Below are 12,493 nucleotides of genomic sequence, written 5' to 3' on the forward strand. Positions count from 1 at the left end.
GGTAATTGGGAAAAGGCAGGAAAGTGGAGTTGAGGAATATCAGATCAGCCACGATCTCTTTGAATGGTGGAGCAGACTCGATGGGCCAAATGGCCTACCTCTGCTTCTACATCTTATGGTCTTAAAGTCTTCTCAATTTGGGAGTTGTTCTTTTAGGTTGGACAATTACACATGTCACTCCACTATTTAAAAAGGTGAGAGGGGGAAGCCAGGGAATTATAGACCAGTTAGCGTAACATCTGTTTTTGGGAAATTACTAGAGTCTATAATTAAGGAGAGAATGATCTTGAAAATGTTTAGATGATGGATTTGTACCAGATGGTCTTGTCTGACAAATCTGATTGAATTTTTTGAAAAGATGACGAAGTAGTCAACAGGGAACTATCCATGGAGTTACTTACCTGGGCTTGCAGACAGTGTTTGATAAAGTGCCTCATAAACTGTTAACTAAAGTTGAAACTCATTGAATTGAAAGGAAATCATTCACCTGGTTAGAAAATTGACTGAGAAAATGGATTTCAACATAGGAAAATATGTGTTCATCCACTTTGGGCCTAAAAAGAGAGAACAGGATACTTTCTAAATGCTGAAAATACTAGGAACATTGGAAGTTCAAAGATACTTAGGGGTGCAGGTATGTAAATCATTAAAATGTCATGAACAGGTACAGAAAATAATCAAAAAGATGAATAGAATGCTGGCCTTTATATCAAGAGGACTTTATGAGGGGGTAAAAGTCATGCTTCATGTATCGAAGCCCTGGTTAGACCATGTCTGGAGTACTGGGAGCAATTCTGGGCAACATATCTCAGGAAGGAAATATTGGCCTTGGAAGGCATGCAGCATAGATTCACTAGAATGATAGCTGGACTCCAAAAGTTAAGAAACGAGGAGTTCAAATAAACTAAGCTTGTATTCCTTGGAATTTAGAAACATAATGGATGATTTGATTGATGCATTGAAGATATTAAGGAGAAATTATTCCTGGCAGTTGGGGAGCCTAGGACTGGAGGCGTTATTTAAAAATTAGAAACCAATCTTTAAGGATTGAAATAAGGAAACCTGGCAGATCACCTGGCATCAACCTAGGCACCAGAAACGGTAATGACACACCCAGCCCTGTTGACCCGGCAAAGTCCTCCTTAGTAAAATCTAGCGGCTTGTGCCAAAATTAAGAGAGCTGTCCCACAGACTAGTCATGCAGCAGCCTGACAAAGTCATCCTCACGGAATCATACCTTACAGACTATGTCCCTGACACCACTATCACCATCCCTCAGTATGTCCTGTCCCACAGACAGCACAGGCTCATCAGAGGTGGTGGCACAGTGGTATACAGTCGGGAGGGAGTTGCCCTGAAGTCCTCACCATCGACTCTGGACTCCATGAAGTCTCATAGCATCAAGTCAGACACGGACAAGGAAACCTCCTGCTGATTACCACATACTGCACCCCCCCCCCGGCCCTCCCCTGAGCTGATGAATCACTACTCCTCCATGTTGAACACCCCATGGAGGAAGCACTGAGGATGGCAAGGGCACAAGATGTACTCTGGGTGGGGGGCTTCAATGCCCACCGCCAAGAGTGGCTTCACTAGCAACCGAGTCCTAAAGGACATAGCTGCTAGACTGGGTCTTTGGTAGGTGGTGAGGGAACTAACAAGAGGGAAAAACCTACATGTTCCAGTCTACCTGTTCCAGATGCATCTGTCCATGACAGTATTGGTAGGAGTGACTACCGCACAGTCCTTAGGGAGACAAAGTCCCGTCTTCACGTTGAGGATACCCTCCATCATGTTATGTGGCACTATCGCCATGCTGATTGACTTCAATTTTCCTAGTGCTCTTTGTTGCCACACTTGGTCAAATGCTGTCTTGATGTGCCGTGAAGGGAGAAGTTTGCAGGGCTATTAAGAAGAGAGGCTAATTAGATAGCTCTTTCAAAGAACCAGTCCAGGTGCAGTGAACTGAAAGGCCCCTTTCTGCTCTGTATCATTTTATTATTCCATATTTAGTAAGAGAGATGGAATAAGCGCAGGGAACTATAGACCAGTTGGTTTAATGTCAGTGATAGGAAAGATAATGGAATCCTTACTCAAAGACGTGAGAGAAAACATCTAGAAACCGATTTAAAAAGGAAAGGGCTTTACTTGCCAGCCGTATTGGATTCTTCAAATAAGTAACAGATTGGGTAAATGAGGGCGATGCAATAAAAGTAATATATTTGGATTTCAAAATTCCTTTGATAAGCAACTACTTTGTCAACTCATAGCATCACAAAATGGGTACAACACAGAAGGACTGAATAAAGTCAGAGCATGTGGTGTCAGGGAACAAATAGTGGCATGATACCAAGCTTGCTAGAAAACAGTACGTGTTAACTCAGACTGGAAAAAGGTGGGAAGTGGTGTTCCACAAGGATTGGAACTGAGACCACTGTTGTTCACCATTTTTATGAATCACTTGAACTCAGAAGTCAGAGGTACAAAATCAAAATTTGAAGACAACACCTAGTTATGGGGTTCAGTTAATACAAAGGAGGACTGTGACAGATGGTAGGACGACATTAATAAACTTGCAGAATAGGCATGTTAATGACAAATGAGCTTCAATATAGCTAAGTGTGAGATTCTACATTTTGATATTATAAAAAGGCCACTACTCCTTTGAAAATAAGAGTTTAAATAGCATAGAGAAGCAGAGGAAGCTGTGGGGACAGATACACAATGAGTATAAATAGTGACACAGGCTAGTAAGGGCAAAAAGAAAGGAAGCAAAGCACTGGAGATAATTTCAAAAGGATAGAATTGAAAATCAGAGAAGTTTAGCTTGTTTGGAACCATGGTTCCAACTTGGAATAGTTCTGGCCTCCATATTTTAAAAGGGATATAAGGGCACTGCTGAAGTTATAGAACATATATAACTTCTAAAAAATGGAGGAGAATTTTTGTGAAATTCGGGAGAATTTAAATTCTATTCAGGAGAAACTCCCAAAGTTGGAAAAACATTTGGAACAAAAAGACGGAGTGACATTTCTGAAGGTGAGAGATTATAGTTACATGAGTGCACAGTCACATTAGTCAAGGTTCACTTGACCAGTATCTAAACTAAGAAGTTACACTTATCAGGTAAGATTGACCAGGCTGGCACTCTTTCCTCAAGTCTGAGGATGATCTTTCTTGAAAATTATGAAAGGATTTTGAAAGGGTTAAAGTAGAGAAGATGTTTTTGTTTGTGGGGAAGACTAAAACTAGAGGCCACAAATATAAGAGAGTCACCAATAAATGTAATTTCTTTATCCAGAGAGTGGCTAGCATGTTGAACATGCTACCACGAAGATCATTTGAGATGATTAATATAGATGCACTAAAGGGAAAAAGAGATTAAAAAACATCTGAGTAAGAAAGAAATAGGACCTTTCATCAAGGATATTTAAATGTCTCTTTCTCTCCACAGATGTTACCAGAACTGCTGGTATTTCCAGCATTTTCTATTTTTATTTCAGATTTCAAACCTCCTCAGCTTTTGAAGTTATGATGATGAAGTTATAATAGAACACTAGTTTAGCCTCAACTGGAGTATTGTGTCCAATTCTGGGTACTGTACTTTAGGAATAAGGTGAAGACTTTAGAGAGGATTAAGGATAGGTTTATGAGAATGGTTCCAGGGATGATAGACTTCATTTAGGTGGGTGGATTGGAGAAGCTGGGGTTGTTCTCCTGAGAGAAGAGAAAGTTGAGACGAGACTTGATTTAGGTGTTCAAAATCATGAGTGATGTAAACAGAGTATGTAGAGAGAAACTGTTCCTGTTGGCAACAGGTTCAAGAACCAGAGGACACTGATTTAAGATGATTGACAGAAGCAATGGCAACATGAGGAAAAATCTTTTAACTCAGTGAACGGGTAAATCTGGAATGCACTGCCCGAGAGTGTAATGGAGGCAGGCTCCACTGAGGCAAAAGGTAATAAGCACCTGAAGAGAAAAAAGTTGTAGGACTATGGTGGAGGAGTGGGACAAGCAGAGTTTTTCTGACTGAGTTGGCATGCACACAATAGGCCGAAAAGCCTTCCTGTTCTATAACCATGCTATGATTCATCAACATTGGGATCGAGCTCAGTCTTGGTGTTTCACACTCTTGCACATTTTGGTGAGTTTCCAGTGGTGTCTGGTGCCAGTGGAACTGTCTCTCAGCAAGTGGTGTCATCAGGATTTGAGGGGAGAAAGTCAGTTTCTTTGAAAAGATTAAAAAGTTTCTTTGATATTGTGTCAGGCAGCGGATTGATTTTGTCAGTATGCAGCTTTACACTCTTACATTGAGTTTCCGTTATTGACTATGGTGCAAGAGGGTAGGATGAAGGGCAGAGATTAGGGACAGTGACCACTGAGGTTAAGGTCATGCTGGAGTACAGAGTCTTACGAGCCTGTGGAGTTCGGCATTTTGCTAAAGCTTGGGATCTCACCAGCCCAAGAAGCTCAGGGTCTCAATGGCCTCATGAGCTGAGGGTCTCACTTTAAGTCAGGATTTCACTGGCCTGTCACTTTCACAGTTGCACTTGGAGGCAGGTTACTCGATCCTAAAGAAAAGCTGAATGGGATGAGGAAAGTCCAAGAATAGAAAGTGAACAAGTGCCTTTCAGTGATTATCACGGTTAACCTTTGTGAGCAAGACTGATCTTTATTCAATCTGTGTGTTCTGTAGATGAAGAGAAGAGCATTGCCTCTGATGAAACTGCAGGAATCGAACCTAAGAGTTTGTTCTTGCCTCTTGAACCACAGTTATCGCAAGTTCGAATGCCAGCTTTCAACTCTTATTTAACAAAATCTCAGGTTAGTGTGGACATATGGACAAGGTTGATATGATGCAGAATGGAATGTAAATTAAAGCATTGGTGAGGTCACCACTAGAGTACTGCATACAGCTAAGGTCATCACATTACAGGACTGATGTGGTTGTGATAGAGGTGGTCCAGAGGAGATTTACAACAATGTTGTGAGGACTGGAGTAGGCCATGTAGCCCTTCAAACCTGTTCCACCATTCATTGAGATCCTGGCTGACCTGTGACCTAACTCCATATACACACTTTTGTGCCATATCCCATGATATCTTTATTGCTTTCGCTGCTGACCCCACCCCTCTCTTGGCAACAGTCTGATATTAAACCAGTCTGTTCACAACCTCAGTGTCACATTTGATTCTGAGCTGAGCTTCTGATCCAACACTCATGCCATCACTAGGTTCTCCTGTTTCCATCTCCATGACATGCCTGACTTCATCTCTACCGCAGCTTATTTGCTGTTGGAACTCTCATTCATTATTGTATCATCTTTATTACCTCTAGACTCAATTTTATCAATGCATTCCTGGCTGGTCTCCCACATTCCACCCTCCATAAACTTGAGGTCATCCAAAGGTCTACTGCCTGTGTTTTAACTCTCACCAAGTCCTGTTCCCCTATCATTACTGTGCTCGATGGCCAACATGGCTTCCCCAGCAAGCAACATCTTGATTTTAAAATTCTCATCCTTGTTTTCAAATCCCTCCACAGTCTCATCCCTCCCTATCTCTGTAATCTTCTCCAGCCCCACAACCCTCTGAGATACCTGCACTCCTCTTGCGTATCCCCAATTTTAATAACTCCACCATTCATGGCTGCGCCATCAGTTGCCGAGGTTCCAAGCTCTGGAATACCCTCCCTACACCTCTCCGCCCCTCTACCTCACTTTCCTCCTTTTAGATACTCCTGCGAAACTAATTTTTTTCCAAGCTTTTGGTCATCTGACCTAATATCTCCTTATGTGGCTTGGTGTTATATTTTGCTTAATAGTGCTCCTGTGAAGTGCCTTGGAACGTTTCATTAATTTAATGGCACTATATAAATTTAAGTTATTGTTATAAAAAATCTATCAATCTTGTGTTAAATTTAACAAAGCTCCAGCATCAATTGCTATTTGCAAAAGAAAGTTTCAAATTTCTAACACCCTTTATATGTAGATGTATTTCCTAAAATCACTGCTGAAAGGTCACGCTCCAATTTTTAAACTTTGCCTCAAGCCCTAGATTTCCCAAGCATCAGAAATAAATTCTCCCTATTCTACCCTATCTGTTCCTCTTAATATCATAAATACTTCAATCAAAATACCCCATTAACCTTCTAAATCCCAGGAAACAGTGCAATCACTCCTCATAATTTACCCCGTAGAGCTCGGGTATTCATACATGAACACATTAGTTAATTGTGTGGTAGGCAGAACATCTTTTGGACTGATGTTAGCATCTAATTAGTGGAAAATACCACACGCATCACCACTGCGTAGTAGCGGTATGAAATGGCTTGCTTAACCTGTTGTTCAAATTTTTGAGCCGTTTTGCCTTTCCAGGGTAATTTGAGGTAGACTGGGCATTTTTCATGCCTGAAAGTAAATTTCAGTACTGCTGCGATGCCAGTTATATAGGCTGTGTATCCCAACAATTGGCTAATCAAATTAAACAGCATGTTCCTTCAGTTGTTCGAAATAGACAAGTGTACTCAATCAGCCTGTGCTTACAAAACCCAAAACAAAATGCCTACTGTTAGATATGATCCCGTGATTGCGCAACGCTTGATGAACAAACCTGAGCCTGGTAGTAACCACACTAACAACCAATTTAAGATAATCAATCGAGCTTATAATATGGCTCATTTACGCTTGCTGGAAGTGATATACATTAATATACAGGGACCCGTTCTCTGCAAACAAAAGGAAAATGTTCTAGCTATGGCCTTTTTTGAATTACCTGAGAACTTTAGTTTCTATTGTTCTCTGTTGTTATCTCTATGGCAAAGCCTCAGAGTCAACTTACCAACCAATTAGCACTCTCTTCTCCTGTAGTATAGATTGTTGTGATCATTTAAAATTAGTTATTCTTGTGTTTGTCCTGATGAGTGCAATATGAAAAGCTTCAGCAACCTGTCTCTCTTTTCAGCCATGTTCAAACTCTATGCTACCAAGCCGAGGATTTGCCTTCCTCATTTTTGCCTAAATTAAAATCCAATTGCCACAGTTTTTCCTATTCACTTAATTTATCACAATCTCTTTATAATTTTACACTTTCATCTACACTGCTCACAATGTCACCTATCTTTGTGTCATCACAAATTTGGATATTTTGCTTTTTATCCCATCATCTAAGTCATTAATAAATATGATAGGTAGTTGAACCCACGCAGATTCTTGTGGGACACTACTACTCATGCCCTACCAGTTAGAGTACCTCTCCATTGTGTGGGAGCTTGTGGATAGCAAGTGGGTGGATCAATTTGTGATAACACAAGCAGTGTAGATGAAAGTATAAAATTACAAAGAGGTGGTGGTAAATTAAGTGAACGGGCAATACTGTGGCAATTGGAGGATGAATTGGAGACTCCCAGGCGCATAAAGGAGAGGGAGCAGTATCTTGACAGTTTGCTCCAGACCTTGTAAAGAGTTGCAGAATGGTTTAGTGTGGCCAAGAATGTGCAGAGCAAAGGGAACTCCAGGTGAGATAGAGAACAAGGAACTAAAGATCTTATTTGACAACTACAATGTACTTGCTACCTGTGTGGTTGAGAATAAAACCTGTCAGAGGGACAACCAAAACATGGACCAAAGGAGGGGAGAGGAGGAGGGGAAATGTATGTTGTAGTTGTAGGGATTTCAATAATTAGGGGGACAGATAGCAAGCATCCTTTGTAAGGATCAAGAGATACATGATATGTCGCCTGCCTGGTTCCAGTTTGAGGGACTTCTTGAACAGGCGTGAAAGGATACTGCAGAAGCAAGGATAGAATCCATATTCGACCAACAATGTAGGCATATGAACAAGGAGCAGGTGTAGGCCATTCAGCCCCCCCAAGCCTGCTCTGCCATTTAATAAGATCATAGCTGACCTGATAGTACCCTCAAATCTGCATCCCACCTACCCCCAATAACCTATCACCCCATACTTACCAAGAATCTATCCACCTCTGCCTTAAAAACATTCAAAGACTCTGCTTCCACCACTTTTTCAGGAAGAGAGTTCCAAAGACTCATGACCCACTGAGTGAAAATATTTCACCTCATCTCTGCTTTAAATGGGCGACCCCTAGTTCTAGATTCTTCCACAAGGGGAAACATCCTCTCCACAGCCACTCTGTCAAGAGCCATCAGGATCTTATGTTTCATTCGAGTCGCCTCTTACTCATCTAAACTCCAATGGATACAAGCCTAGTTGTCCAACTTTTCTTCATAAGACAACTCATCCATTCTAGGTATTAGTCTTGTAAACCTTCTCTGAACTTCTTCCAGCTCATTTACATCCTTCCTTAAATAAGATGACCAATTCTGTACACAGTACTCCAAATGTGGTCTCACTAGTGCTGTATACAACTGAAGCATAACCTCCTGCTTTTTTTATCCAATCCCCCAACAATAAATTATAGCATTCTATTCACTTTCCTAATTACTTGTTGTACCTGCAACCTAGCCTTTTGTGATTCATGCACTAGGACACCCAGATCCCTCTGCACCTCAGTGCTCTGCAGTCTCTCACCATTTAGAGTACAGCTCCCACAACACTCAAGAAACTTGACACCATTCAGGACAAAGCAGCCCACTTGGTTGGCACCACATCCACAAACATTCACTCCCTTCACCACCAACGCCCAGTAGCAGCAGCATCTACAAGATGCACTGCAGGAATTCACCAAGGCTCCTTAGACAGGACCATTGAAGCCCACACTACTACCAACTAGAAGGACAAGGGCAGCAGATAGATGGGAACACCAGCCATCCTGGAAGTTCCCCTCCAAGTCACTCACCACCCTGACTTGGAAATACATCGCCGTTCCTTCACTGTCACTGGGTCAAAATCCTGGAACTCCCTCCCTAACAGCACTGTGGGCGTACCTACACCACTTGGACTGCAGCGGTTCAAGAAGGCAGCTCACCACCACCTTCTCAAGGGCAATTAGGGATGGGCAATAAATGCTGACCCAGCCAGTGACACCCACATCCCGTGAATGAATAAAAAAATGCTTCTCTTTTATTCTTCCTGCCAAAAAGGACAATTTCACATTTTCCCATTTAATATTCCATTTGCCACATCTTTGCCCACTCACTTAACCTATCTATATCTTTTTGTAACCTCCTTATTCTTTTCACAACTTACTCTCCTACCCATCTTTGTATCATCACCAAATTTGGAACCATCCCTTCAATCCCTTCATCCGAGTCAGTTATATGAATTGTAAACAGTTGAGGTCCCGGCACTGATCTCTGTGGCACACCACTTGCTACATCTTGCCAACCTGTAAAAGACAAATTTATGCCTACTCTCTGCCCACTGTTAGCTAGCCAATCTTCTATCCATGCCAATATGTCACCCCATATACCATGAGCTTTTATGTTCCGCAATAACCTTTGATGTGACACTTTATCAAATGCCTTTTGGAAATCTAAATACAGTACGTCCATTGGTTCCCCTTTATCCACAGCACAAGAACTCCAAAAAGTTGGTTAAACACGATTTCCCTTTCACAAAACCATGTTGACTCTTCCTGATGATCTCGAGCTTATCCAAGAACCCTACTATAACTTCTTTAATAACATTTTCCCTACGACGGATGTTACGCTAACTAGTTTCCTGCTTTCTGTATCCCTCCCTTTTTGAATGATGGAGATACATTTGCTATCTTCCAATCTAATGGGACCTACCCTGAATCTAGGGAGTTTTGGAAAATTAAAACCAATGCATCATCTATCTCACTGGACACTTCTTTCAAGACTCTAGGATGAAGTCCATCAGGACCGGGCTGTTGTCAGCCCACAGCTCCAACAACTTACTCAGTACCTCTTCTCTGGTGACTGTAATACTCCTGACTTCCTTCCCCACTTCCATTTCTCACTGATTCTGGGATGTTACTTGTATCCTTTATAGTTAAACTGATTCAAAATATCTGTTCAATTCACCTGATTGTTTTCCATTATCAATTCTCCAGACTCACTTTCTATAGGACCAACGCTCACTTTGTTAACTCTTTTCTTTATTAAATATTTATAAAAACTCTTACTATCTGTTTTTGTATTTCTGGCTAGCTTTCTCTCATACTCTTTTTTTCCCCCCCTTATTAGTCTTTTAGTCATTCTCTGCAGTTCCTTATATTCTGCCCAATCTTCTGACTTGCCACCCATCTTTGCACAATTATATGCTTTTTCTTTAAGTTTGATACTATCTTTAACCTTTCTAGTTAACCACAGATGGTGTGTCTGTCCCTTGGACATTTTCTTACTCGTTGAAATGTATCTATTCTGTGCATTTTGAAATATCCCCTTAAATATTAGCAAAAACATCTCTATTGACCTAACCTTTAACCTAATTTGCCAATTCACTTTAGCCAGTTCAGCTTTCATGCCCTCATAGTTGCTTTATTTGAGTTTAAAAACATAGTCTTGGACCCACTCCTCTCCCCCTCAAACTGAATGTAAAATTCAATCATTTTGTGGTAGCTGCTACCTAGGAGCATCTTCACTATGAGATTATTAATTACTCCCATCTCATTGCACAATACCAGGTCTAGTATAGCCTGCTCTTTACTTGGCTCCAGAACATGCTGTTCTAGGAAACTATCCCCAAAACATTCAATGTACTCCTCAACTAGGCTATCTTTGTTCATCTAACTTCTCCAGTTTATATGTAGATTAAAATCTCCCATGATTATCGCTGTGCCTTTCTTAACAGGCCCAATTATTTCTTCCTTTATGCCCCACCCTAACATGTGGTTACTGTTAGGGGGCCTGTACACAACTCCCATAAGTGACTTCTTGCCTTTATCATTTCTCATTGACTCAATGACTGAGCTTCCACAGCCCTCTGGGGTAGAAAATTCCAATGATTCACCACCCTCTGAGTGAAAAAATTCCTCCTCATCTCAGTCCTACATGGCCTACCCCTTATATAGAAACTGTGCCCCTGGTTCTGGACCCCACTAAGCATCCTTCTTGCATCTAATCTGTTGAGCGCTTTAAGAATTTTGTATGTTTCAATGAGGTCACCTTATTCTTCTAAACTCTAGAGAATATAGTTCTAGTCTCCTCAATTCCTCCTTTTAGGACAATCCCACCTCCTGGTGATCAGTCTCCTGAACCTTCATTGCACGCCCTCAATGGCAAGTATATCCTTCCTTAGAGAAGGAGACCAAAACTTGCATAATACTCCAGATGTGGTCTCACCAAGCCTCTATACAAATGCAGCAAGGCTTCTTTACTTCTGTACTCAAATCCTCTTGTAATAAAGGACAACATTTGCCTTCCTAACAGATTGCTGCACCTGCAATACCCAGGTCATTCCGAACATCAACACTTCCTATTCACTCTCATTTTAAGAAATACTCTGCCTTTCTGTTTTTCCTATCCAAGTGGATAAATTAACATTTTTTCACATTGTATTGCTTATGCCATGTTCTTGCCCACTCACTTAGCCTAAGTCCCCTTGAAGCCTCTTTGCATCCTCCACACAACTCACATTCCCACCTAGGTTTGTGTCATCAACAAACTTGGAAATATTACACTTGGTCCTGTTATGATGGTGTGCTTTTTTAAAAAAAAAGTACAATTTCTAATTCTCCTTTTTCTGGCTGGATTTCAAAAAAAACCCAATAAAGTCTAATCCTATTAAGACAGTGGAGGACTGCTAGCCAGCTGGAATATACAACTTGTGTTTCACTCAAGTGGATGAAAAAGGAACGGACATCCAACCCTCCCTCCTTCACGGATTGTGATAGACCCCCGTCTCCTGTTGGCTTTCACACCATCTTGAAACTCTTCAAAAGTTTCTGAGATGAGACATCAAATTGCAATTACCTGTTCTACAAAACAATGACTACAACAGACATGGTAATCAAATTCCTCTGGAATATACAGCCAGCAGGGCTTTTAAGAACTGTTTTACCAAGACAGAGTGATCACAAGGAGAGATCAGAATGCTGTACTGAAAAGCTGCAAGGAAGCTTTCTCTTTGCCGGAACATGGAGTCACCGCATCAAGATCAACCAAAGGACAGTTAACATATGTATTCTTTTGATTGTTTATTTCTTCATAAACTGTAAAAGATCTTTAAGGCTACCCTCTTATTCTGCCATCTGTGCTAGTGTGTGTGTTGTCTGTGTGCGGGCTCAGGGAATATGTGTGATGTATCTCAGAAATTTGAGCAATGCTGTTTCACGCTGCTACTCTGCATTAGCAACACAAGTGGTATTCGCCACTAACAGGATACTACCGTCAAACCAAAAAGATGTTTTGCCTATCACACAAAATAGTAATGTGGTATATGAATTTCAGTGCCAGTATGAAGCTAGGTACGTAGGCCGTACATCCCAAAGACTGGTAGATCATATCAAACAGAATGTTCCCTCCGTTATTCGAAACAGGCAGGGTACAGACCATATCCAACCAGCTCGTGCGTGCAAAACCCAAAACACAGTGTCCAACATTAGA

General features: G+C 41.2%; 1 protein-coding gene across 6 annotated transcripts in view; it reads left to right on the forward strand.

Annotated features, from left to right (window-relative positions):
• Positions 1-12,493, forward strand: part of LOC121270886 (protein FAM149B1-like) — a 232,641-nt gene that overhangs the window by 56,132 nt on the left and 164,016 nt on the right. For all 6 annotated transcript variants that reach the window (XR_005941629.1, XM_041176452.1, XM_041176454.1 and 3 more), the window contains one exon: positions 4,700-4,827. Coding sequence is in view for 5 of the 6 variants with exons in the window: in XM_041176452.1 (XP_041032386.1) it covers positions 4,700-4,827 (128 nt within the window). In the remaining variant the exon portion in view is untranslated. The remainder of the gene's footprint in view (positions 1-4,699; positions 4,828-12,493) is intronic.

The sequence above is a fragment of the Carcharodon carcharias genome, chromosome 28, assembly GCF_017639515.1.
Source record: "Carcharodon carcharias isolate sCarCar2 chromosome 28, sCarCar2.pri, whole genome shotgun sequence".
Taxonomy (NCBI): Eukaryota; Metazoa; Chordata; class Chondrichthyes; order Lamniformes; family Lamnidae; genus Carcharodon; species Carcharodon carcharias.